Here is a 27,001-nt window from a genome sequence, read left to right as displayed (position 1 = left end):
TTTTTTTTTTTTTATTAATATTAAAATCTTATGATAATATCTACACAATATCTACACAAACAGAATACAGATGCATAAGAACAATACTGGAATTACGGTTATAAGTTATATATATATATATATATATATATATATCTAGTTAGAATGTTTTGGTGGTATGTCTGTCTGCATATGTGTTTGTTGTGCAAATTTATTGGAAAACTGGTTTTTCGTTTAACTTTTTTTTTTCCTCATTTCTTTTTTTTTTATTTTCAAACTCTTGTTCAACTTAATCGATGTTATTTTGTTATGAATGCCATTTGGCTGACTTCATGACGTTCCTTCCTTGTACTGGTTTTCTAATAACAAACAAGAACACCAACAACAACAACAACAACAACAACAACAACACCAATAACAACAAAAGAAGGTAATAAAAAAAAATTCGTGCAAACAAGTATAGAAATACTTGTCATTTAGAAGTTCAAATGATGGGGTTTTCTAACTGTCAATAAAGTGCCAGGAATTGAGAAATATGTTCATTCATTCAATTCATTCATTTCAATATTATCGTAATTTGTCTTCGATTAAAATCTTTCCTGAGGTAAAAGATCATAAGGCTGTAACTTAACCATCGGCGTACTTTTCTTTATGCGTCATTGTCGGTATCTTATCCATTCATTTTTCTTTTAAAACGTTGAACATTTGATATTTTGAATAAAAGAAACACTCACCGGACAGAAATTCCTAAAGCGCTCCTTGACAAGGAGTTACCCAAATAAGTTTTTCTATTATGATGCACGATAAGCGAAAGACTTTTTAAACGATTTCAACCATTTCACGTCAGAGGTAATGTGATCTGTCTGCATGTGCTAAAAGCAAATATATTTTTCTAAATCCTTCTTGACAAGATTTATTGATAGTTTACAATTGCACTCTCGAACCTTAGCGAGATTAGCTTAATGGACTTTTGGATCAGCTTTTAGTTTTCAGAACAGTTTTAAACTTTTGATACGACTAAGATGAGAACAACTAACCCATGAAATATTGCATTATTTCTTCGATAAACATACACAAAAAGATCCCAAGTGCACATTTATCCAATAGGCTGAACGTGCACAGTAATACGGTTCTACGAAAAACTCAAAGTTATGCAAGCTACCCTTGAAGAAATCCTTTTGGAATATATGTATATCTATATATAAATATAAGAAAAATTCTTTATATAACATAATTATTACATAATTCGTAGTAAACTCCAGAAACTGTCAGTTGAAAAATATTCGAACTGTGTATCACGATAGTCGCCAATTAGATTTGTAAATGAGTGGACTCTGTTTCCAAACAAACCCGCACTTAGTTAATAAAAAAATAAAAATTTCCTACTTTCCAATAAAGAAATTTTCGTCATCTAAAATCTTTTATCATTAACATTATTTTTTACTAAAATGGACTTTATCCGTCCTTTATCTACAAGAGAGCATAACTTGTATCGTTTAGAAGATATTTATTTAAAATTTCTTTTATATTGATCCCTGTAGGCCAACTAACTCGATCCGCTGTTATATTGTTTTTAAAAGATTTCATGTGAAACTCTATAATAACTTGTAAATATAGTAGTAACCTATAAGTATGATGAAGTAAAACAATCTGGAACTTATGGTTGCGATCGATAGCTTTCCCCCGTTAATTACCTAAGCAAGTTACCTAAAACCATCTGTCAAAAACTGACTGTTTTTTTCCATTGTTCTACTTTTTTTGCTAAGCGTTAGTATGTATCGAGACTTTTATTTTATAGCAAGGCCCATCAGAAGCAAAGATATCTTTCAAATGATTTTATAAACTTTAACGGTTAAGTAAAGAATGCGTTCAATTTTCGTTAATTCCCGATAGTTTTTTGACGGTATACATATATATATATATATATATATATATATATATACATAAATAAATTTATTATTAAGCTTTGATCAATTTTCGAAATAAATTGTGATTATGCGATGTCTTCCCTTACCATGGAAGTATGCCAGGAATGAAAAGTATTAAGGGATCGTATGGCTCTGACTGTAAATTGTAAGCGAATTGTCAAAGTGACACGACATGTTGACGCGATATGAACGTTTGAAGGTTATTACTCGCCAGAAATTATATGAGTCTTTCAACAAGGTTGCCATATCGGCCATAGATCGGCAAACTCATTGAATGACATAATAAATAGTAAAAAAAAAGTAGTACACGTTCGTTATATAAACGATTTTCTTGTTAGTTTCTTGTACGTCTGTTATCTGCCGCAATGAAAAAAAACAATGGATTTCATACCTATCAAAATTAAGTAAAGCTTTTCCGAGATAAAAAAGGGAACGGAAAAAGTATTCTTAGTGAACGACTCATATATCAAAATGTAACTGCAATATGTTGACGTTTATAGCAATTTGATAATAAAAAAAAAAAATTTCCGGTGTTAATGGCTTATGATGCGTTAAATTAAATTGATACCAAATCGATAGTAATCGGCATATTTTATTCACGTACTTATGTAAATAAGCTTAACATAAACAATGAAAGTTTGCAAGCCAAACAACAGCATTGTTATGGTATCCGAACCAGATTTCATTCAGTACATGAATACAAATACATTTCCTTGTCCGCAAGCTAAACTGCCTTGATATGGTTGCGTTCGTTAGAGAATTGCGGTACAAGAGAAATTCAAGGAAAAAATAAACACAAATATCCTTACGTAACTTATGTCAATTATCGAAATTCGAAATATTTTATTTCAACTGATTAAACCGTAAAAGCAATAACATTGTACCGGCATGCCTTTTAATATTCACGATAGACACTTTACCCAATTGCTCGTACATTACTGTTTCGATACAAAGCAAATGTCAAATTCAGTGAATGATCTTAAACGTGAGCAGCAAATTGCTTGCATGGGCTTGGTATTCGATTTTGTGATGGATATTATAATTATTGTCAAACGTTAAATGTCAACTCATATGTATATATATATGCATATATATATATATACATCTAAATACATAAAGTGAAAGTTACCTTCACATACATAAGTAACATATATATAGTATATTATATAGTGTAAGCGTACGCATGCATGCCTTCTCCGTTAAAGAAATTCAAGCCAAAATAGTTAACACATTTATTTGATTGTCATCATGCTTTACATTGTCATTGCATTGAGCAAGCGATACACAGAGACATATTCAATGCTCTCCGTTATACATTATTTTTATGCGATCCATCAAAATGCGTTTCAGTCGATAGTTAATTCATGATAGCGTTTATTAAAAACTATCTTTGAATTTGGCAAACCAGTTAAACACGCATCCATACGCTTATAGGCCTGATAGTGATACATATATTCAAACATTTTACATAGTTAGTTTGCTGTAAATGAGTTACGCTCAACTCGATAAATATGGTCTGTTTTCATATAAAGTTCAATATATCTTTCAGTTATGGAAAACTCATTAAGAAAAAAAAAAGAAAAAAAAACAAAACGAAGAAATTCATGAAATACTTACTGAGGTTAGTGGACTAGAAAACGGAATTTTTAGCTGTTAATATAAAACGATATATATGTATATAAATGCCATAAAAAGATATTCGAAATTCAGTGTGAAAGGAATCTTAGGCACTTACTTAACTTTTTGAATTCATTGTACATAGCGTAGAATTAATTTTGCATAAAATATATGTATAGGGAGCAGATTGGTGAATGAACGAAGGTAACGACTTTAAAATAATTCCGATGTAATCAATTCAGCAACTATGTGTCATACGTAATAAATGTACCCTAAATATTACATGCATTGTAAGCGTAAGCGTAACTTATAACTGTGATCGTAACTTAAGTGAATATTCGAAAGGTAACCTTCATAAGGTAATCGGCCGTCGAATCTATTAATCAATCAGCTAAGCAAAGCAAGATGTCATAGGAAAATTTGTAATAAAGATTTCATATTATATTTTAAAGTATAAATAATTCGATTCATTCTTCTTCTTCTATTGCATATTCTATTCATGACTGAGAGTATAAACGAATTCTTCGGTCTGGCTTTTTGTGGCTAAAAATATGAGTTTATTTCCGGACAAATTGAATGAACAGTAGCATATGACTTAAGAATAGTATAGTATATTCGTAGTTTTGATCACCGCCCTAGCCCCTAAAAAGAATTATGAAGCACACGTATTCTCTTCGTCACAACAAAAAAGGGGAAAACAGAGCTGCTCTCCTCCTCTCTAGATATCACGAGGCGACGACATATGTAATCGGTAATCGAAATATGAAAGGTTACCGGCAAGCCGGCAACAAGATCTACTTGATTCAAACTCCAAGGTCGAACCATTTCAAGATGATATCCCATATCTTACACGCCTTATAGATAGACAATGAATCATAATAAAAATCTACTCATAAGATGTCAGATCAAATCTGATCACATTTCTTTAATATTTACGATAATGTATTCAAGGGTTAGTGGATGTGTGCTTAAGCCATTATGCGTCGCAATAGTGGATTTTTTAAGAAGTCTTAAAATTACATTTTTACAACACACTTACCGATGTCCCTTATCAATGATTCCTTTTAAGACTTTTTACGTGTACATCTCATCGTTTAAATGTCAATTAATTCCTCCACTACTATCGAATCCATGAAAAAGTCATATTTTATATAAGTTAATTAGAATTCGCGATTCTTTCCCACCCAGCTACTCATGCGCCAATTAATTAGTACTCAATTAATGCGCTTTATTATTATTATTGGATTCTGTCGGAGACGAGTGAGACTTCAAATCGAATGCTTCTACCGTATAGCTTTTAAAGTGGAAGTTTCCCAATTGTTCATATAACTTTCACTGAATTTGAAATAACTTTGACTTGATATTTGAAATTTTTCGCAAATTAATGCGAAATATAAAATAAAAATAAAAAAGATTTCATTATAATTCAATTCTCAACAATTAATAATCGATTCCATAGTGAAGTCTTGAAGTATGAGATGAACGCTCAATGAATGCCTTGAATTAGTGATTACAATTAACACAAGTCAATAATCAATATTACTATTAATATGATACGTATATGTTAATAAGAAAGGCTTATTGTTCATAATATTATTCATAACAGAAATATGACTTTTACTTACTTCATGGCTTAATCAAGTTTTACGTAAATTCTTTTATTCATTTTTTTGCATTTATTTCATTTACTTTTCGTTCGTCGTTAACCTGCCTCCTTCGAACTAATTATTAGATGGACGCTATTCATTGATTTCAACTGATTGATAGCCGGCGATGATGAGATTTCTAATTAATGTACTTACTATTGAAATTCATTTTAAAAAATTGAAAAAAAAAAGAAAAAAAAACAAATTATTTGACACTTTCCTGCTTATCTATCATCTATATATCGCATGTGATTTAGGTAAACGCAAGGCCGTTTGTGCTTTTAATTTTCACCCATACAACAGTGAATGAAAGTTAAATTTCTCAAATAATATATATATATATATATATATATAGTTATGTATATATATCATAGGAGCGTTTTCTTGTGTACGCTGAAAACTAGATTAAAACTTATGAAGAGTTTCACAAGCAAGCAAACAAACGAACATACAAATACCAGCGTAATAATAAACATTTGCATTCAATGCGATTACTTTTAAGAATGGAAATGAAAATCATGTCAAGCTATGTGATTATGAATTTTTAAATTTGAATTATTGCTTCGGTTACACCCTGGTGATTAACTGATGGTTAACTGGTTAGAAAATTGAATGAAGTAATTATTATTGTATGAAATCTGCGTACGCACACACATTAGCACATTAAGGAAAATTGTGAATTTAGACAGACATCTATCCAAAAACTACTTCCAATTAAAAAGAAAATATTATTAAACTTTCGCCAAGATATTGAAACATGTGTAACAGATATCGATGACTTGAACTAATACATACACCCAAGCCGAATACATGCACACACGTGCACACATACATAATTTAAAAACATTGAAAAGTGCGCACAACAATTGTCTAAAGCCACCTGTGTTATGAGTCTGCTTACTTTTGTGAATACTACGGAGCTCAACAACACCTACCAGCCAAACTGCAAGACCGCACAATGCCGCTGCAAGTGCAGCAAAGAAAATAAAAGAAGCAAAGCCAAAACGAGCAGTGGATTGTAAAGAAAAAAAAAAAACCTGATTGCAAAAAAAAAAAGAAGAAGAAAAAGAAAAAGAAATACTTCAACTTTGTTCCATTGTATATATATATATAAATATGTGTGTGTGTGTGTGTGTGTGTAAATACATTTATGCATGCATATATATGAATGTTTAACTACGTACTTTATTTATCATTCGGTAAAAATAGTGAAAGTTGGAACGTAGTCATCAAACACACAAACTCATCAACACGCACATATATATGCACATACATACATACACATACATACAAGTTTATTAAACTCGTCCATGTGCGCATATGGGTGTAAGTGCTTGTATATGTGTACTTTTTATGAAACTCATCCACTAACTAAATCAATTTTTATTCATATAAAAGAAAATTAATTAACAACGACATACATCCACGCATATTTATACCTATATGCTTACCATATAATATCATTGCTTTAATTCGACTACTATTTGTCATCGACATTTATTGTCGTGTTAATCGCAAAAATTCCATTTTGCATAAAGCTCTCTTCAAAACATTTTCAGTCTCTCAACGCACTTCATTTATTTAAAAAAAAAAAAAGAAAAGAGATTTGCAAAATTTGTTAGTTATAAGAAGAACAAGAAGAAAAAGAAGATAAAGAAGAAATAATTCATATATATGCTCTGCCCCAAAGAGGACCTTGAGTGAGTTCAGGTTAGTCAGGCCGTTCGTTAATCATTTAAAATTCCTGCCCTTTATGAAACCTTGCCCTTTATTCTATTCGGTAAATGTCTAATAAATATCGTTATACAGAAGCTCTTCATCTATGACTTCTTAAAATAGAGGCTATTAATTTATCTATACAAAATTTCGCAGTGACAAACGCGGAATTCTTTACTCGAACGTCTACAGTTTTCTAGGCCGAGCAGGAACTTCATCATATCAATTCCGCGTATATTAAATTTTTTAGCTGAGTGCGCATTCATTCATTGTTCGGTCGGCTCGCTACTGGAATGCCTTGCTACTAGCTTTCGCTTGAGGTCGTGTGCTGTTTATTTAAATGCTTTTAAAAGAAAAGGTGGCCGCTACCTTTAACACTTAAAATTCGTACGATACCGCAAGTCAACGATTACAAAGGTTAGCTATAGAGCAAAGTGATTATTTGATTATTCTTTACCTCCTTTTATGCACATGATTTATACTAATGCTAATAGGTGCTTGCATTTATTCTCAACAGTTTTTCATTTGAAAAAGGCATTTCTTGAGATATATTAGTACAACATACATTAATCAGAGTAGTTTCCATCACTTCCTATAACTGTTTCCCATCTTCTTGGCAACATAGCGGTACTGTGTCGAAAGGGCGATATTGGTTTGGACCCATTTATGCATTTCTTTAGCATTTCGAAAACGCGTGCCGGCCAAGTCATGCTGCGACGATCTGAACAAGTGGTAATCAGAAGGCACCATGCTGCATGAGTCCGCTGGCTAGAGACAGAAGTTGTCATTCGAGCTTGAACCGTGTATCCTGAGCAACTCTTATAACGCAAGTGAATAACTTTGCTTCTGTTAACTTAAGATATTGCTGATCTTTCTTGCAATCATACATCGTTCAACATATTCATTTGGCGTCGATAAACATCAGCAGTACAAGTTTCATTTTAGAGTTAAATTCTCACTGTTTCCACTTAAATCAATTAATTCGTCTTATGGCTTAGCTTATATTTTGATCTTGTTTTTGAGGTTACATTACTTGTCGTACTCGCGTCGTACTTTTTCCAATCGTTTTCCACGTTTTAAGTTATGAAGATCTACAGTTTGTTGGTGCGTAGCAGCGCGCCCTTTCACACGCAGCGTTGCATTATAAATTCTTAATGGATTTACAATTTAATTTTTTATAAAAATTGCGAAAGGGGAATTGGGAAAGCAAAAAGTAACTGTTGTGTGCAATCGGCAGTTATTTTTGACGATTCGGAGTTATCCGCGAAGGAATGAAGATTTTTCGTGGAAACACTTGGCGGTGCATTTCTGGATGAAGTTAATTGAGAAGCGAAGCTAAACGAAAACCCATACATTCTAGTTTAGACACTTTTGTAGAGCATTGAGTTAAAAATTTCATTTTAGCCACAAGGTCGGAAAGATTAGTTCATAATCAATGTAAAATAAACTGAATGAATAGCTTCGGAACAAATAATGGACATGGGTTAACCCATCAGTCAAAAGTGAATATTACTCTTAGTTCATAGGATCGTCTAAGTCAATAATAAACATTTAGAAAACGCCCCATTTTGATTTTGCGTTCCTATTCACAAGTCCTTTTCGAAATTAACTTCACATTACAAAATTGTGATTTTTAGGTTAAGCAGATTTTTATTTACAGTTCGTAGGAAATCTACTTAAAACTGAATTATTTACAGAAACTTTCTCGACTCAATTGACTTTGCTTTGCGCAAATGCTTTGCTCACATACAAAGAACAAAATTGAAAGAGTAGGTAACGAAATAACTGCTAAAGTAATATATCTACTGCTTCTTCTATGATATTAACGGATATTACGAAATTCATTAAACTTGTGGTACAGCGCATATTAAGTTTGTGCGAACTGATGTAACACACTGAAGGGTTTAAAATAGACTCACTATTTATTATACCAACTGATTCAGAAAATGATCTAAGCTTGTCTTTTTGTCTGTTCGTCTGTCCGTCTCTTATCTGTCTATTTTGTTGAAATTTGATACATTGACGTGCTTTGACCTAAAGACGAACGCTATTGAAAATGTGTCGGATTCTAAAAAATGTGGCTTAGCTGTGCGAATTATTTGGCCCACGTCTCGTATAACCGTGTCTACGAAGACTGAAACTTTTTATGACAAAAAGTTCTAACTTAGGCTGTTCAATGGTGAGATTTTATTCCTAACAGTAAATTGATAGAGACATTGATCTTACTGAATTTGGACCAAGTTCGTCTATTTTTCGGATAGCATCCCATATACGGATTCTTAGCAAATGTAAAACTTTATATGTCAAATAGGCCTAATCTAAAAATTTGTTCTTGTATTAGTCTTATAGTAGTTTGACATAAAAATAAAATGAACAAAATTTGGATCATATACGTCTATTTCTTGAATCCCATTCCATATAAGATATCTCATACATAGTAAGTCACTCAGAAAAAAGTATAATTTTTAATAATTAATAATAATGTAAATTAGTCCTTGGTCACAAATTAGTCCTTGGTAAAAAAATTAACGGTTGAGAATTTGTATCATATAGATTCGTATCATATACATCCTAACACATGCGTGGATTATCACGAAAAATAAGCCTTTATATGAATGAAAAGTCTAATGTTTAGTTGTTTAATGATGGAAACTGAAAAATTGTACAACTTTTAGTAAATTTAGTAAATTAATTATACTTGCGAAATTGTGATGTTCTGGCCACCCTCCAATATTCGGACTCTCATGCAAACTATGCCTTCGCATGAAAATAATGTGGGCTTTTCCACGTATTATTATCAAAACGACTGAATAACTGTACTGTACATAGACGAAGTGGTGCAGATTATTTAAAGGTTAGCCTTGCCCAATTATAACTTTCGCAAGATGCTAGTAGTATTAGTTTCTTAAAACGTCAGCTACTTTTCATTTTATCACTACGTTTGACTTTCACAGCAATGTTCTTAATAAGAGAGATGTAAAAAATAAATTTCTTTTAAACCTAACAGTGACAAAATGAAATTTTCTCCTCTATTAGATATGACATAGAAACTAAAGGAAGAAATAACCAATAGTCCTTCCTGATTGCTTAGTGCCCTAATCCTAGAATTTATTTCTTTGCTCCAAATAAATGATAATAATAATAACAATAATAATAATAATAATAATAATACGATAAGAACAAAATTGTGATTTAAAATTTCCTGACATTTCACCTCTATAGGCACATTTTTTTTAGGAGAAAATGACTCTGATCAATACATTCGCAAATATATTGCATTGTTTGCTATTGACTTTTCCGAAAAATTCTTATAAATCTTTTTACATATACTTCCAAATCTCTCAATTGTTGATGTTTTGCAACAATTAGCGAGCGATTATCAGCACAAATAGTATAACTTATAGATATATATGAAATAAGATGAATGGGCAAAGGTCAAACTATTCTAAACCGTTAAAGCATAAGTCCATCTAAGTGTTTTAGGCAAGGAAGCTGGTATTTTGTTTCTTGACTTTATTACGAAAAATTCTGTGGATAAACATTTATGTTGCATAATTGAAATGCTGGCTGCTGGCTGCTGGCTGCTGGCTGCTGTCTGTTGTTTGCCATTATTAGTCAACCGCAAGCCGCTGCGAACATTTCCAAATGCTTGTCCGATAATTATCATGTTCGTAAGTAGCATAAGAAGAACGAGAGAGAGAGAAAGAGAGAGAGAGAGAGAGAGAGAACCAAATTGGAAGCAAACTTAAAAAGCAAAAAACAGAAAAACAAAATGTACGAAAAAGAAAATGAAATTAATTTCAATGAATTCAAAAAATTTTGTTTATCTAGGTCGACTGCAAATTGGAAAAAGCGAAAATTTTTGAAAAAGCAACAGAATACTTGACATACTGTCGGCAAACAAATACCGCATGTACACACGTATATGATATTTCAGTGCCAACACCTACAATATTTACTTATATATGCATACTTGCAATGTCTTTTCATATGTAAAGCCTAGACAATAAAAAAAAAAACAAAAAAACCAAAAAAAAAAGAAAAAAAATGAATAACAATAATGATAATAAAGAATTACAAATAATAAAAAAAATATTTTCTAAAAATTTTCGCTAAAATAGGCGAGAGTCGTACAAATGTGCATTTGTTATATTAGGAATTTTTACCACACAAAGTACAAATTTATTAAGTATAAGCTATTCATTGCCATTCATTCGATATGATTTTTTTTGTTTTGCCTTACAAATCAAATAAATTTAGCTTTAAATACTCTTTTATGATCCTTTAATCCGAATATAAAATAAAATCTACCTTTCATAATCTATATGAAGCTGAATGAATGGATTTTTGCGAAATCTCTCCTGCTACGAGGCATTATAAAGTTTAGGGTGTTGAGATATAGTCCCCTTTCAGGTTAAAATTTCTCAATTTATTTTATTTTCTGTTTTACAAAATATTTACAACTATTTTTTAAATAATTGATGGACCATATGAGCCTACTACACCGCACAATTATTATTATTATTGTTTAATATATATATATCTATATATAAACCATTTTTTAGACATTAAAAAATAAAGTGTAAATAAATACAAAGCAATATATTTAAGTAAAAGAAAGGCATTATTTTTACTAAAAGATATCATAATTTCGGCCGATGACAAAATCGAAATGTAAATCACTTTTTCGGACAAAGTCCGCGTAATCTATCTAATCATTTCAGGCACTTTTCGTTTTACACGTAGATAAAATGTCTTAGTTAACGTAGACATAAAATTTGGCATTTCTTTCATTTGATTAAGAGCTTCCTGCTTGGCATTCGATTGATATTCGTAAGCTACCTTTCTATTAATCGCAGTTAATAAATGCAAAAGCTCCGCACCTTGAGGCGAAGAAGCCTCATCCATGGCCGCTTCATCAAGTACATCGCATACACTTTGTATGAACCACGAACCGTTCTCTATATTACGAAACGAATAGTGCTCTGAAATCAAAATCAAAAGTTGAAATTTTATTAAGGCACTTAAGTTTGCCTAACTGTTCTTTACTTACTATCAAATGTTGAATACATAACTAACATATCAGCTGTGTTCGGTATAGCATACAAGGCGGCCTCTGCCTTCTCCCGCCACGGCTCTAATGAGAAAGATTGACGTGACATAGGAGTAAATTTTCTATAGGTGACAGCTTTATCTAAATTCGCACCCCGGCAGGCCTAAAACGGATTATTTCATAATGTACTTTAGAGAAGGGTTTTAAAAACAAAAAAAAACAAAAAAATTTCTTTGTCCTTTCTTTTACTTGAATAAAGAATAACTTGGGCTTATTAATTAAGGATGTACAATTTTCGCCCAAAAATGCATTCCATAAACGTTCAACCGGATACGCCATATCTCGTGCAAAGATTCTCCCCTCGTATCCATGTGACATGACCACAACTAACAAGCAATCATTTTGCTGGTGATCTTCTTGAGCCGCTACAACAAAAACATAAAAATTATATATAATACCGAAACGATAAGAACTCAAATATAAATGCCATTCATATTAAAATGAGAGTAGATGATGAAATCATTTACAACAACATAACATTTTTCCCCTTAATAAAATGTCTTACTCACTCTCTTTAAGCTTTTCATTTAGATCAGCAAATGTCAGATCATTAAAGACTCGAACATCGAAACCGTAATTAGTTAACGATGCGTATATGGCGTCCCGATCTCTTTCCGTACCGACACGTTGTTTTTGTCCCTTAACATCCTTATGATTAAATATTAATGCTATGCCCACACATGGATGATTGCAATCGTATTCCGTTTCACGAGTAGCCCGGGAAACTATCACTTTATTGCTATTTGTTATATTTTGATAATTGTTCGTTATACTCGATGAAGTTTTATTAGCGTCGGCTTTATCTGATTTCAATTTACCACCGAAAAAGCTAAGATCGGTTACATCCATCCTTTATTGATAACGTTTACTCACTTAACTAAAATTTAAACGCAATGACTTTTTGTTCTAAATGCATTTCACATTACAATATTGTTTCTTATCTAAATAAAGCTCTCTTCAGATTAGATAAAGACAATGGATGAAGTATTGGTAAGTAAGAAGCTCAAATGCCCAAAGAGCTGTGACACAATTATTTCGCACATGCTGTGCTTTATTCAGCTGAATATTATTAATCGAATGATCAACGAATAATAACTCACTTTTTGCTTAACCCACGCTGAATAATATTCTCTTCATTTAATTTTCAAATAATTATCATATGATAATGAGATGTAAATCGCAAAGCAATGAAACGAATTTTAAAAACAGTCTACCTACTCAGTATGTGAAAACTAATTTGTCCTGTTATTCTCTCGGTAAATGAAACGTGAAGAGTCTCATTAGCCTGCAATTAAATTTCGAAAATATTCAGTTCGGTTCAGTTGTATTACAGTGAATATCTCAGAAAACGATGAAAAGACTATTTTATTAAAATAATGCCAATAATGGGAAGACTAGTATGTAGTATCTGTTATCGGCATCAGCAAATGAAAATCATATTGTTCAAAAAGGAAACAAAATCTTTTCTCTCAACAAAACACCAAAAAACGCAAATCAATTTGATGGATACGTTTTGCGAATTGTCGCAAAAATGAAGATACGAAGCTGAAATTTGGTGCAAGTATTCCCTAATCGATTATAGATGCTATGTTAAAAAAATGGGCATGATCTGTTCGCAGACGCGTCCGCAATCTAAAAGAAACTAAAACAACATCAGAAAAAATACCAACAATTTTTTGATATTTACATCTATAACTTTCGATCTCGCGGACATTAACCCAGAAGGTATTTTCAGAGAACGCGCAAAATATATACATTTTTAATTAGTCAATAAAATTCTGAATCGATTTAGGCATATCAGTTTCTCTGTCCATTCGTCTATGTGATATTTGGAGTAAAACTTTTTGCTTAACGCAACAAAAAGCGAGGACAAGCAAGGAAAATATTGCAGAAATATTGGAAAGCACGTTCCCGTTGAAAATGGCCCAAACAGGCCGAAGGACACGCTCACAGTACAACGTAAACTGAGAATATGTCTGCTTTCAAATTCGAAAATATTGAGCTTTCTTCTCATTACTCATAAACTACCGCGGAAATAACCGGAAAATGATTCACGTACAACATGCGTATAAAAATGGAAAAAATCGGCCGTAGCCATCTCATCCTATAGAGTATCGATATTTTATTTGTTTTTTTTTTATTTGTCTTTTGTGTTTCCCCTTTTAAGCCGAAGATGGTGGCTGTAAAAGATTCCGTTACAGACGGATACAATTCCTTTCTTCTGATCTTTACCTTTTTCCTTGTTTTGTCTTTTTTGCAAAAGAATACAGAGGGAGCATGATTATTACGTAAAGATGTATGGGAAAATATTTGGAATACAAGCAAGTGTGCCTTTAAATGATAACTGGGCAAATGGAGTGAAAACAAAGTTAAAAGTTAATTAAGTTCTTTACGTGTTTTCAGAATAGAGTTGATAGTGAACCTTATTAGATATCACTTGACATTTGATACGCATCCCCGAAATAGTTGCGAAAATCATTCGCAAAAAGATCAAACTTTCGACAACTTACGTTTTTAATTAATGTGTAATTACGCTGAAAGCTAATCCTTTCATCTGTCGGGCTGTGGGTGGAACACATTAATCGACCACTATAGAATTCCTGGCTAAGAAAAAATAAAAAAAAATACTTAGTCGGACATTATTTAAATATTTAGATATAGATTAATATTAAAAATCAATTCCACCAACAAATGGAACACACATCCATACAGATCTTTTTTATTTATGATTAATTTGATCTTAATCAAAACGAAATCAAAAAAAATAGTGTTTAGTGAAAGTGATGAGAAAAAGGAAATTTCTTAAACAACTCCGTATGGCAGCCAGGCATTTAAATATGTCCGGTGATTGATATTTTAAGATTTTCACATAGATACATAAGAATAATGATGATAAGAAAAAATAAGAAAAACTCGAATATCTTGTTGAAAAAAAATTATTTTAATTTGTGGACAATTTTTGGATAGTGTCTACGCAGAATCCATAAACAAACTATAGATTGAAATGAAAAATAATAAAAAAAAAATTTTTTTGTGTTTCTTTCGTCGATGAACAGCATCTAAGTCTTTGTAGACTGTATTGATTACGCACAAGATCGCTTACGCAAAATATTTTCAACTTTCAATTAACTTTCGGTAACAGATAGTTTCACCTGGGGAGCCTGATTGTGATGGTATAGGAATTTCACTTCTGCGCATTAACTATATATTTTAACGTCTTGCCATCGTGGTGGCTGTAGTCGTCGCTGCCGCTTGAACCTAACGCAACACAAGACAAGATGCCTATACACGACAACATAATTGCGTTTATTCGTTCGTCATAAGTATTTAGTGAAATTTGCCAATACACCGTTTTGTGTATAGATTTCGTGTACCATTCTCAAAATCGTTTAAATCATAGGAGTATTAATAAATATAATTGTATATATATATATATATATATTGTGGTGTGTGTTTGTGTGTGTATGTATGTATGTATGTATATATGTATGTATGCACGTTTCTGTGCATATTTGTATTTAGTTAGCATAAACAACTTGTTTGACAGGTGCTTGGTATTGTTTTACAAGAACAACAGCAATATTAGCAAAAACAACATCTAATAGTTGATATCACTTGTAAGTCCCATCAACTGAATATATAAATTTCATACGTTAAATGCACATTCAAGCATTTCATTTTTATTTCAATTCACGCTTAATCTAGCTAATGCAAAATATATATATATATATATATATATATATATATATATATATATATATATATGTATATATTGTACAGGCATGTACGCAATTATGGGAAGGCAATTTGGAATAAAAGCGAAATGTGCGTTGTGGTAAAACCTAATACTCGATCATAAACTATTGAACACTCAAACGAAACAGTTCATCAACAAGGCACAGAGAGAGACGTTTATTCCTATTAAAGGTAGACTTTCCATAAATGTGTTTTGAAATGCTTTCGAATGCGTATTATAATTATTATTAGCTATCTATTATTATTATTATTATTATTACTATTATTATTATTATCTAAATATGTCTTCAGTTCATATACGAATCAATAAATACCGGAAGTCATATTTTATTCCATCGCTGTTAACTATAATGGCGCTACGTTTACGTCGCGATGTTCAGAAAGCATCGTATTATGTTTGGTTTCTGGGAGCTGAAGAGGCCAAAGGTCTGCGGGGGCAAAGAGTTATCAATTCGGTACTGCCTTACCTTGTGGATAGATCACGTGCTCAAGAACCGATAAAAGTCACGCTGCAAGTGTCTCACAAAGGCATAAAGATAATACAGGTACGTCTCATCACTCTCGAAAATGTACTTCAATAAAAGGGGAAAACCTTATCCTTTCATTTAAAATAGGGCTCATCGAAACATTTTGTACCACACAGTGCCATAACCAGTTCCATGCAAACAGATGATATTGTAGCTTGTGTTTTACTTTTATACAATCCCGCTACCAAATGTCCGCTACATGTGCATGCCTATCGTTGCGACTCTGAAACTACAGCCGAAGCTTTACATCAACAATTACAAATTCTAATTAATCGTCCGGAAAATCAAAAACGTTTCGAAGAACTGGAATCCCGGTAGGTTTCTATATAACGCTTATATATAAATTCGTAGCGAAAAAACAGGAAATTTGCGGAAATACTTTTCAAATTTTTTCAATATCCATAAAACGCTGTCCTGATTTGATCGTCATCACTAGTGAGTGACTACACGATCAGAACATGCAGCATTGTGAAGATCAAAAGATTAACATTTTCTGCATTCGCCTTGTCGCCTTGTCCTATTCTTATGATTTCGCAAAGCGTTTGTCCTTCTTTTAATAATAAAAAATGCAAATAAATCCAAAAAGGACTGCATATAGTTGCATATGCGAAAACAACTTTTATTTAAAGTACAAACAATCTATACGCGTGAGACATGCGCGAGCGGATAGGGTACGACATCTCTCAGAATTTCGCTACGCAATGACGCAATATATGAAAACAAACATATCAAGTGAGAATTTCTCTAAAATTCTAGATTAGGTATTATGCCCCACATGACTTCGTCGTCATTACCTGGTAATAAAACGGGAAATCATATCGACAATGAACATAATCAAACGCGTGAACTAGTTTCACGCGACTTTCATTCACAAAAACATCAATACAACCGGCGTCAGCATGAATTATCGCCGAAACGTTTCAACTCTTCATTGGGCAGTGACACTGGTAACAGCACTCGTGATTCGGAATGTAGTGAAGAGAACAGCGTGAATTCACCAGTTTCACATTCGCCTCCTGCTTTGAAGCCGCTACCGAGTCAACAGCAAAATAATGAATTGTTCGATTCACTAGCCGCTGAATTACGAGCCAAGCTTAACGGCAATGGCCCGCCTTTGCTTTTGCCACCACGCGATTATGATACGGTTCATCGATCCAAAGGAAACTTAACTGCCATCGAATTGCGTCGTTGCCGTAACACCCTAATAGTTGGTAGCACACCACCGCTTCGAACGGCTGATGTTTCACAGTCTCTTACGCTAAGCAATGGTAAAATTGTGTCATCTAGAGGCTCCTCGGGTATTGGATCCGATTTAGCTCCAAGTCCTGAACGTCAAGAATTAAATAGTTCTAGCGGTAAGTAAACTAAAGCAGCGATAATGAATTTCAGTTTTAAATACTGATTTGTTTCATTTTAGATGACGAACATTGGACAAACGAAGCCGATAGCTCAGTAATTGCTCTCAAGCCTTCTCAAATATCTTTAGAGCACTCGAGGCCAATTATATCTCATCATGCGCAACTTAATCGCAAGTCTACTATACAGCCTGCCGAAGACAGTTATTTACGCGATCTGCCCTCTAAGCCCTATTCGTCCCGTTCCAATAACAGTCACGATAAAGTCTTGCCAAACGAACGCGAAAAAAAAAATAACCCATCGTCCTCCAATTTACGAGAGGATGAAATTAAACCGGTTATTAAGCGGCCAGCTGATTACGATGTCAAAATTAATCGGATTCTCCAAAGTGAGCAGAGACAAATTCATAAAATCGACAATAATGACAACAATGATGTCAGAGATCGCTACAGGCATCATGAAGTAAATGATACAAATCGTGTCCTTAAAAAAAATTTATCTCTGGATCGTGACTCATCAAGTCACCGTTTTAAAGACCGATCTCGTAATAGCCTCAATGATTTTGATGAAGCTGATATTCAAAATAATGGTGATCACCATCTCAGTCATGCTAAAGAGAATAGCATGGCCGAAAAGCCAAAATTCATTGAATATGCACCAAACAAAAACAAGCCTCATCAGGTGCTAAGTTATGCCGCAGAAGAGACCCGCAGATACGGAGGTAAACATCGCTACGTCGATCCTGCAGATTTGCCCTTTGAACAGAACTCAGTGCAAAACAATTGTGGTGGAATTCATAAGGGAACCCATTCTCCCGAACGTTGCAATATAGCAAACCGATGTGCAGAACGTCCAAGAGAACATGCACGCGATATACGAGATATTGAACCAACTTGGCATCACTCTAGGGAACGTGAGCCCGAAAATTTTCCACGTAACAAAGAACGCAACCCTTATCGCGAACCTGAAAGCATACCCTATATAGAGAGTATGGAAAAAATGATAAAATCCTCGGCAATACGCTACAAAGCATTTGAAGTTGCACCCGTTAACGCTGAACCAGTCACTTTAACAAAAGAACCATTGCATTCTAAACTTAGTCAACGCAGCAGAACACTTTCTCAACACGAAGAAAATCGCGATTATGCGTACAATGCTGAAGAATTTTCCCGATCTTCCAGTAGTAGTAAAGGGCTAAAAGATCGCTTCAAAGAGAACGCAAAAGAAAAGTTCCGTGCTGCTGAACGTACTGGAAGTCGACATGTTCTATCTGACGATAAAGATGATTGCAGTTATAAGACTGGTCGAAAGGGTACAAATCATCCCGATGAAACAAGTGCTAGAAGATTTAACGATTGGGGCGATGAGGAACGTATATACGATTCGCCCCCTACACCTGAAATACGATCACGTTCACGTGTTCGAGATCAATGGATGGAACACGTCGATAAAATAAGTCACCGTGAGAAAGACCGAATGTCTTCTTCTAGGATTGATACCCGTAATCGGGAGAGTTCCAGTAAACGTTCAGAGTCAAGAGATTCACTCGAAAATCGCGATTACCACCATCATTCGCGATACCGTGAAAAAACAATAGACCATTCTCGTGAACGCATTCAACGGACCAATTCACGTGAATACAATAGAAGAGATTACTCCCCAGACAGTCGATCCACTTCAGATAGAAGTCACCTTCGGCAAGATCAGGGCGGCGAAAAACGTAAGGATGATTTGTATTCCACGCAAGATGTTTCCTCACACAATAATATTGGCAAAAATATACCCAACATGCCAAAAGGTTATAGGCACAGCTACGCGGAACCGGTATTCCCAAGATCTGCCGGTAGGGTTGGTTTAGCGGCAGTAAATCCCTATTAAAAGCATCATAAAATGTACATAATGAGCGTAATCCCGCTATCTGAATATATTTTCTGATTATAAATCAAAGAGATTCTCTATAAGACGTGTTGATAGTTGACGGAGTTGATAAGCTCCCCAGTTTTAGTTTTATATTGTTAAAGCAAAAAAGTGGAAATAAAAATATTAATCTCCTGTGCCCTTAAAACAAATACATATTTAAAATTTGCACGCAGTGTATATACATATACACATAAATAATATCATTATTATTATTTCGAAAATCACTCATAGTTTGATTCTTGAAAATAAATTTCTCTATAAAAATACATATAACTACAAGCAGAAGAATAATAAAAGTATATGTTGTGACAAAAACAAAGTTCCTATGATTTTATTTCAGCGAAGAGAGTTTATTTGAAATTCGGAACGCTTTCGAGAATTCGAGAATGCTTTACTGATTTTGAAAAACATGTCATTCATTTTTAGAATATACACATTGACGATTTCAGAAAACTCAAACACTTTTACGTGTTTACTAGCATATCTCATAGCTTTTGTATTGCGTCTTAAGTACATTTATTGGATTGCGTAAGCAAATCACCTCTAGGTAAGAAATGGCGACAGGTAAAACAAGGCAGTTGCCGAATAAGCAGGAATTTGTCTATAGTAAATTGTTTCTTCTTCTGGTGCCCATTCTGTTGCCAACCCATAAAAAGATGAAAAATTAAAACCGAAGGATCGAAATGATGAACTCAAACCACCTTTTCATGATCTGTTCACAGAAATACATATAATCATATAAATGGTTATTAACGTACACCTAGCGCTTAAGGTCTGCATTGCATCACCAGTTAACCAAAAACGAAACGTAAAATCAAAAGGGAATGGCAAACAAGAAAGAGTAAATCAAGAGATATCTCGAAAAACTTCAAGTTCTATAAACAATTACTCCTAATACCATTTCACGAATTCAAAGGGTGTAGTATACAAACCAAAAACAAAATATTTTAAACTTTGCATAACATGAAATGAAGTGAAATAAAATTTCATCTAATTCATATTGTTTCTTTATGTTTTCATTTCTTCGGAAAACCTTGAATTGAGAACTTCAACTTTGAATTTAAACATACATCCTTTTATTTTTATATATAATACATTTTTACATTCACATATAAATTTACCTGTAAAGAATGTATAATATTTTTAAATAAATTGCAAACTGATCCTAGTTTTGTATTGTATAAATAAAAGCAACATTTTTAATTTTCATAAAATATCCAAAAGGGTAATAACTCTTTATATTTTTTATTTCAATACAATTCTATTTGAAAATGGAAATGAAAAGTTTATTCTCATAGTTTTTATGTGGTTGCAAATCTGAAAAACAATACATTTATATGTGTATACGTGTGTGGGTTCCACCATTCCACTTGAAGTTTTATTATTTGTTGATTCTTTACGCTTTGCCAATGATGGCAACCGTACAAGATACTGTATGGAAAGATTGCTGATCAATCAAATTGTGATTGATTACAAGCCTTGGCGAATTACAAATGTTAATCAGACGCCTGGAAAAAGAAAAAAGAAAGAAAGAAAAGAAAAGAAAAGAAAAAGAAAAAACAAATTACCTACCCCTTATAAATTAAAAATTCTTTGTTTTGGTTCAGCTATTTGTAAGTCAACCATTTTGTTTGGAGTTTATTTTATTTTCAACGGGCAGCTGTTTTCTTTTATAAACGCAAATATAAACAATCAACATTATTGCAAAGTGTAAGCTATTTTGCTTACGCCTGCTTTGACAGATTTGTGAGTTCTTTTGTCGCAACTATTGTGCATCCACATAGCAAGAAAGTTCGAAACTTGAAACTGAAATCTAGTTAACGCCATGCATAGCCAAGACCCTGGGTTGTTTTTTTTAGCACATTTCAAAAAATCCTTTTCATTTTCACGAATTTTTACTGTAGGCAGCAGTGAAGGAAGGCATACTTTTTAGAGTTTTGTTGTCATTCAGCGCTTTCATATTCATTTTCCTCAAATTTTTTTTATCAATAATTGATTGTAATTTATGTTCATGTATTAAAGGAAAACGGTATTAAACTGTAACGAAATTATAAAAGAATGTTTTTTTTTAATTATGCGAAAATCATATTAAACTAACTTAATTAAAGAGCTTGAATTATTACATCGAGAAAAGTTCTTGGTTTACATTCATATCAAAATTAAAACAGGAGGACGGAGATTGCAAGGAAAACGTGTTCATTTAGCCAATAATTTCTGCCAATAAAATGAGAGGTAAAATATTGCAAAATATACCTTTGATAACAATTAAGCGCTCATTTATTTTCTCCATAGAAAATAGCGACAAACGGAATGAATTGTCATCCGTTAGCGAAAATCGAAAGAGAAAAATAGATAACGAAGAGGATGGTTTGTCATTTGCTTGATAATGTATTAAAAGAACATAATAATTAATATATTACATTTTTTGCTTTAGAATTAGACACGCCTTCAGCATTTAATCCGAAGTACCGTGTTTGCCCCTATTTAGATACAATTAATCGACCATTATTGGATTTTGATTTTGAGAAACTCTGTTCCATATCGCTGACGCGTATAAATGTTTATGCTTGTTTGGTTTGTGGGAAGTACTTTCAGGGTAGAGGTACTAACACTCATGCTTACACGCATTCGGTTGCTGATGCTCATCATGTATTTTTGAATTTATCAACATTACGTTTCTATTGTTTGCCAGACAATTACGAGATTATCGATTCCTCCTTAGATGATATCAAATATGTGTTGAATCCAACGTTTACCCAACTCGATATACGAAATCTAGATAAATCGGAACCCAAGCATTCACGTACTGTGGATGGTACGCTCTATCTCCCAGGCGTTGTTGGATTAAATAATATAAAAGCAAACGATTATTGCAATGTGGTATTACATGCTCTATCCCACGTAAGTCCGTTGAGAGATTACTTTCTACGCGAAGAAAATTACGCCAAAATTAAACGACCACCCGGTGATTCTATATTTAACTTAGTGCAACGATTTGGGGAATTAATGCGGAAGGTATGGAATCCGCGCAATTTTAAAGCTCACGTCTCGCCTCACGAAATGCTTCAAGCTGTTGTCTTGTGGTCAAACAAACGGTTTCAAATTACGGAACAAGGTGACCCAATTGATTACTTATCATGGTTCTTGCACACGTTACATCGCGCCTTGAAAGGCAATAAAACTCCGGATTCATCGATTATATATAAAATATTCTTAGGCGAAATGAAAATATACACTCGGAAAATTCCTCCAGTTGACTTAGATGATACGCAGAAGACTCTACTATTGGCCACTGAAGAATACCAGGAAAAATGCGAACAATCAAATTTTCTTTACTTAACTTGTGACTTGCCACCACCTCCGCTTTTCACCGACGAATTCCGTGAAAATATAATACCTCAAGTAAACCTATATCAGTTGCTTTCCAAATTTAACGGCATCACGGAAAAGGAATATAAAACCTACAAGGATAATTTCCTAAAGCGATTCGAAATTACTCGTTTGCCGAAATACATTATATTATATATAAAGAGGTTTACGAAAAATACTTTCTTTTTGGAAAAGAATCCCACCATAGTTAACTTTCCCATTAAGTAATTCAGAGATACTCTTCCGTATGTTTTCTATTTTGAATAATTTTCGTGATTTTCTTTTCAGAAATGTTGATTTCGGTGACATTCTCTCAATGCACAACCGCGACAAACTTAATAATACGAAATACAATCTCGTGGCGAATATTGTACATGATGGCGAACCAAATAAAGGCACATATCGAGTTCATATATTTCATACGGCAAACGGTCAATGGTATGAAATGCAAGATTTACATGTCACTGAAATTTTACCTCAAATGATTACGTTAACCGAATCTTATATACAAATATATGAGCAAAGTACAGACTGATGCCACCAAGTAAATAAACACTAAGCAGCAAAACGGAAATGTTGAGTGCTTGGCTCGATTTACTTCGTCTTAAATTTATTTCTGATTACTCTTTTGACAAGTATAACCACAAGTAAGTAATAAGGTACATTGAATGGAAACTAGTTCGTCATCGCTGAAATATATCTGCCAGGATTTTCAAAACATATAATTTAAAGCTCTTGTTACGCTTTTACTTCGTTATCTAAAATTGCTAGTGAAACTTATCAAGATATAAAAGGCACATGCCTCATTCTCTCCAATATATGTTATAAGATATAAAAGAGATGCAAAAAGATAATCCATAGCAACTAACAAATGCGTTAAGAGCAAAAAACTCGGAAATCAACAGTATTCTCAACTTTTGGTGCCATGGATTCGTTTTTTCATTTGACCGAAAAAGAAGAACAGGAGAACATATTTAGTTGCATTTCGATTTTGCCAATTGTCAAGAATATATATACGTTATGAGATATTGAAGGGCTGGCTTTTTTTTTTTAATGATCAATCAGTCGTGTTCGCGTAACACGGTGACGGGCAGGAAGAAAGTGAAAGATATAGGAAAGTGGTTACAAACTACAGGGCCTGTATGCCCAATCGATAAGTGTTATGCCTTTACAGGATGAGCACACACTATAACTACGACCAAAGTAAACTCTACCGCAACAATATCTAAGCCCAGGAGCACTCACTCGTTAGTCGCGGTTTTTGCCTACTCGACTACTTATGCCGATATATTTACCATATGTCCAATGTTTTTTTTTGCACAACTTTCTACGGAGTTGTGTAGGAGAAGATTTGGGTGTGTTCAATTTGTTATCCAGTTTAAAGAAATAAAATGAATTCTAAAAAGTGCCAAGCAACTAAGATTTTAAAGATTAATAATAATATATAGTAACAATAATAATAAAGCGGAGCTTCGTTGAATTCTATAAATATACAAATATATATATTATTGAACTCGCTTAGAGATTTTGCGAAAAGAGAACATATAATATGAAGGTGGCCCACTTATAAAACGTCGCATAGTTATAGTGCCTCCAATCACAGTGAACGTCATTTTAATTGACTTCACCCATACTACCCTAATGATAATGCAAGCCCATGTTACTTCTTTTAAAGAATAACTATTAGGCATCACTTATATCTGTTTTTATGCCTTTGATTAAATCATGCTTCTTACAATTTACTCTCTACGGTTACTTAAAGTTGCTATACGCGATCGCGGTATAGAGTTGGGATGATAAATTTTTTGATGCTTCTAAATCTAAACATTGTTAATGCTCTAGTGATCCGACGTGAAGAGAAGAATGTAAAAATACTATGAAGATTGGTTTGAAATATATTAGGGGCTAGACCAAAACTGAAAAGTTCACTTTTATTTAAACTATAACGCATATTTAGTTTAACTTATATAAATTTTTTACCTACCCTAACGATGAGCTCCTTGAAGAAATTAAACTAAAATACCTTTCAACAAAATGCGATTGATTTCATTCTTTCGATTGAAATGCTTATTAACTTTATGTCTAAATGTTCAGAATTACATGGAATAAAATCTCAAAAATGAAAACAGCATATATTTTGAAAGAATACGCCAGGAGCTTATGCAAGTTCGTAGAAATGTCTTAATCTGACCAGTAATATGTTGCCTTAGGCGTTAAAACCAAGAACAGAAACAGATCTTGATGGGCGTGAATTTCAGCATAATTATAAAAATAGAGGTTTTCACTTCTATTCGCGCTGTTTAGCTATTAATTAAGCAATATAATCCCGTAAAGGATGTGCGGAGGTATCAAAAGATGCTTTTAGCAACATCATGATATGCAGCTTCAAAGACATATAAAGAATTTTCGCACTCTACTGTAACTGATGACGAAATGTAAACGATCAACGCAACCATTATAACGAATGATGAGGGCAATATTATGGTCCTTATCGATATTGGATAAACCGTTCGTATTTTCAGGGTTAAAACTCAATTCCAATTTGCTACGTCAACTCAAATAAAGGCGTAGATTGTTTGGTTGGAAGATGCAATCGCGTCTGGCACAGGCTTCTTACCCGACTACTTCTTTCAATCGGGTCAAAACAATGTGGTTACTCAACTTGCCAAAAAATTATAAAAAGTTAAAAGAGTCGACGAGCAGAGACCTCTGTAAAGTATAATTCAACTCTCAAGCAAGCAAGAAAAACGACAGGAATTAATTCAATACTCAATACTTTTTCATTTATCTTAAATGATATGTATGTGCATACGTTGTATGTATAAGGTAGGTTAGTCTGACTTAATACATTATTAAATCTTAGACGATGAGATGAGAGGAAGACGAGCGGACGGACGGACGGACGGGCATATCTACGACACATGCGCAAGTTTTTTAAACAAATTTTACCTATTTACTACATTGGCATGAACATTTAGTGATTCGTTTATTCGTACAAGATTAGGTTTGCCTTTTGCTCTAATTAATTGCAGCAATAAAATAACTAACGCATAGACGAAAATTTTGAAAAAAATCGATTCTTTTCTACGATTACATTACAAAAGAGAAAAATTTATCTTTTAAACGAGTCAAAATTTATAGAAAAATGTCCGAAGAAACATATGAATTTCAATGCATGCGAGCAGAATTACTGGGTTTGGAGAAGCCTAGTTTAGAAGAGTTCGAAAGGAACCGGGAAGAGCGTTTAAAGCAACAGCAAGAAGAATTGGATGCTGCCGAGGCGCAAGTAAGTGACGAAATTTTCTTCAAAAGCAAAAATTCAATACTTGATTGATCTGAAATAGCTTTTAGAGGAGCAAGACGAAACTCTGAATAATACGGGGGGTAAATTGGATGAACTTAACACTATTTTGTCGTCGACACAGCAGAAATTGAACCGTTTCAAGCAAACTGCTTGCACTAGTTTATCAAATATATTTAGCAGAAGTGGATCCTTGCAGACGGACGCAGTCAATCCCGGCAAAGAGGAATCTGAAACAAATCCATCAACTTCCGGAGCAAATACCCGACGAAATACTACGGCGTGCACTTCAAATATAAATCCAACATCGAATATAACTGATCAGGGTGATAACGAAATGTTGGACCCTGAACAACAACATCAACCAGGCGAACCGGTTATACCAATTGAAAAGATACGCGCCGCCAAAGATGATGTGCAAAAGAAAATGACTTCTCATCTTCACAAATTGGATTCGTTAATCAATAAAGCCGATCAAGCAGAAATTTCGATGGCCGAACAAACAAAGCAAATGCGTAAAATGACTAAATAATTTCGAAATGCTAAAACCAAATTCAATTTCAATACAATCCACATTCCTATGCTAAGCATCAGTTAGCATCGGCAACCTTATGAAATATCTGACATAATTGACAACTGTATGAAAAAAAAAAAAAATTATCGAAAACTTACAGTTAGAAAAGAATATCGTTTTCAAAGAAAATTTTTCTTATAATATGGACTGAAGCCACGTTTCAAATTATTCAAATTATTACTTTCTTTGTATAAATTTT

General features: G+C 33.2%; 4 protein-coding genes across 10 annotated transcripts in view; 3 read left to right on the top strand and 1 right to left on the bottom strand.

The window, feature by feature from the left end:
* The window catches only part of LOC119637051, a 25,543-nt gene extending 5,836 nt beyond the window's left edge, over nt 1-19,707 (top strand). For 4 of the 7 annotated variants that reach the window (XM_038032860.1, XM_038032857.1, XM_038032858.1 and 1 more), the window contains 4 exons: nt 16,047-16,300; nt 16,370-16,596; nt 17,039-17,637; nt 17,700-19,707. In XM_038032860.1, the coding sequence (XP_037888788.1) occupies nt 16,106-16,300; nt 16,370-16,596; nt 17,039-17,637; nt 17,700-19,516 (2,838 nt within the window). In that variant the 5' untranslated portion in view covers nt 16,047-16,105 and the 3' untranslated portion in view covers nt 19,517-19,707. Of the gene's footprint in view, nt 1-14; nt 410-15,534; nt 15,617-15,755; nt 15,927-16,046; nt 16,301-16,369; nt 16,597-17,038; nt 17,638-17,699 lie in introns of those variants that run through there. The other 3 variants (XM_038032861.1, XM_038032856.1, XM_038032859.1) reach the window with 3 other exon arrangements.
* Nucleotides 11,450-15,349, bottom strand: LOC119637052 (caspase-3). The gene is made up of 5 exons (XM_038032862.1): nt 15,091-15,349; nt 12,509-14,603; nt 12,189-12,364; nt 11,940-12,102; nt 11,450-11,871 (listed from the first exon to the last, which is right to left on the bottom strand). The coding sequence occupies exons 2-5, from the start codon at nt 12,846-12,848 to the stop codon at nt 11,594-11,596; spliced, it is 957 nt and encodes a 318-aa protein (XP_037888790.1). The 5' UTR covers nt 12,849-14,603; nt 15,091-15,349; the 3' UTR covers nt 11,450-11,593.
* Nucleotides 19,708-21,320: 1,613 nt separating the features above from the next.
* Nucleotides 21,321-23,478, top strand: LOC119637075 (U4/U6.U5 tri-snRNP-associated protein 2). The gene is made up of 4 exons (XM_038032895.1): nt 21,321-21,790; nt 21,851-21,925; nt 21,993-23,151; nt 23,216-23,478. Exons 1-4 carry the CDS (start codon nt 21,784-21,786, stop codon nt 23,460-23,462), a joined length of 1,488 nt encoding a protein of 495 aa, XP_037888823.1. The 5' UTR covers nt 21,321-21,783; the 3' UTR covers nt 23,463-23,478.
* A 7-nt stretch (nt 23,479-23,485) lies between these two features.
* LOC119637080 lies at nt 23,486-26,775 on the top strand. Its single transcript, XM_038032900.1, has 3 exons — nt 23,486-23,574; nt 26,069-26,213; nt 26,272-26,775. The coding sequence occupies exons 1-3, from the start codon at nt 23,501-23,503 to the stop codon at nt 26,758-26,760; spliced, it is 708 nt and encodes a 235-aa protein (XP_037888828.1). The 5' UTR covers nt 23,486-23,500; the 3' UTR covers nt 26,761-26,775.
* Nucleotides 26,776-27,001: the final 226 nt, after the last annotated feature.

The sequence above is a fragment of the Glossina fuscipes genome, unplaced genomic scaffold (genome assembly GCF_014805625.2).
Source record: "Glossina fuscipes isolate IAEA_lab_2018 unplaced genomic scaffold, Yale_Gfus_2 43, whole genome shotgun sequence".
In the NCBI taxonomy this organism is placed as follows: Eukaryota; Metazoa; Arthropoda; class Insecta; order Diptera; family Glossinidae; genus Glossina; species Glossina fuscipes.
Note: the sequence above shows the minus strand (reverse complement) of the source record. Positions and strands in the feature narration are given on the sequence as shown.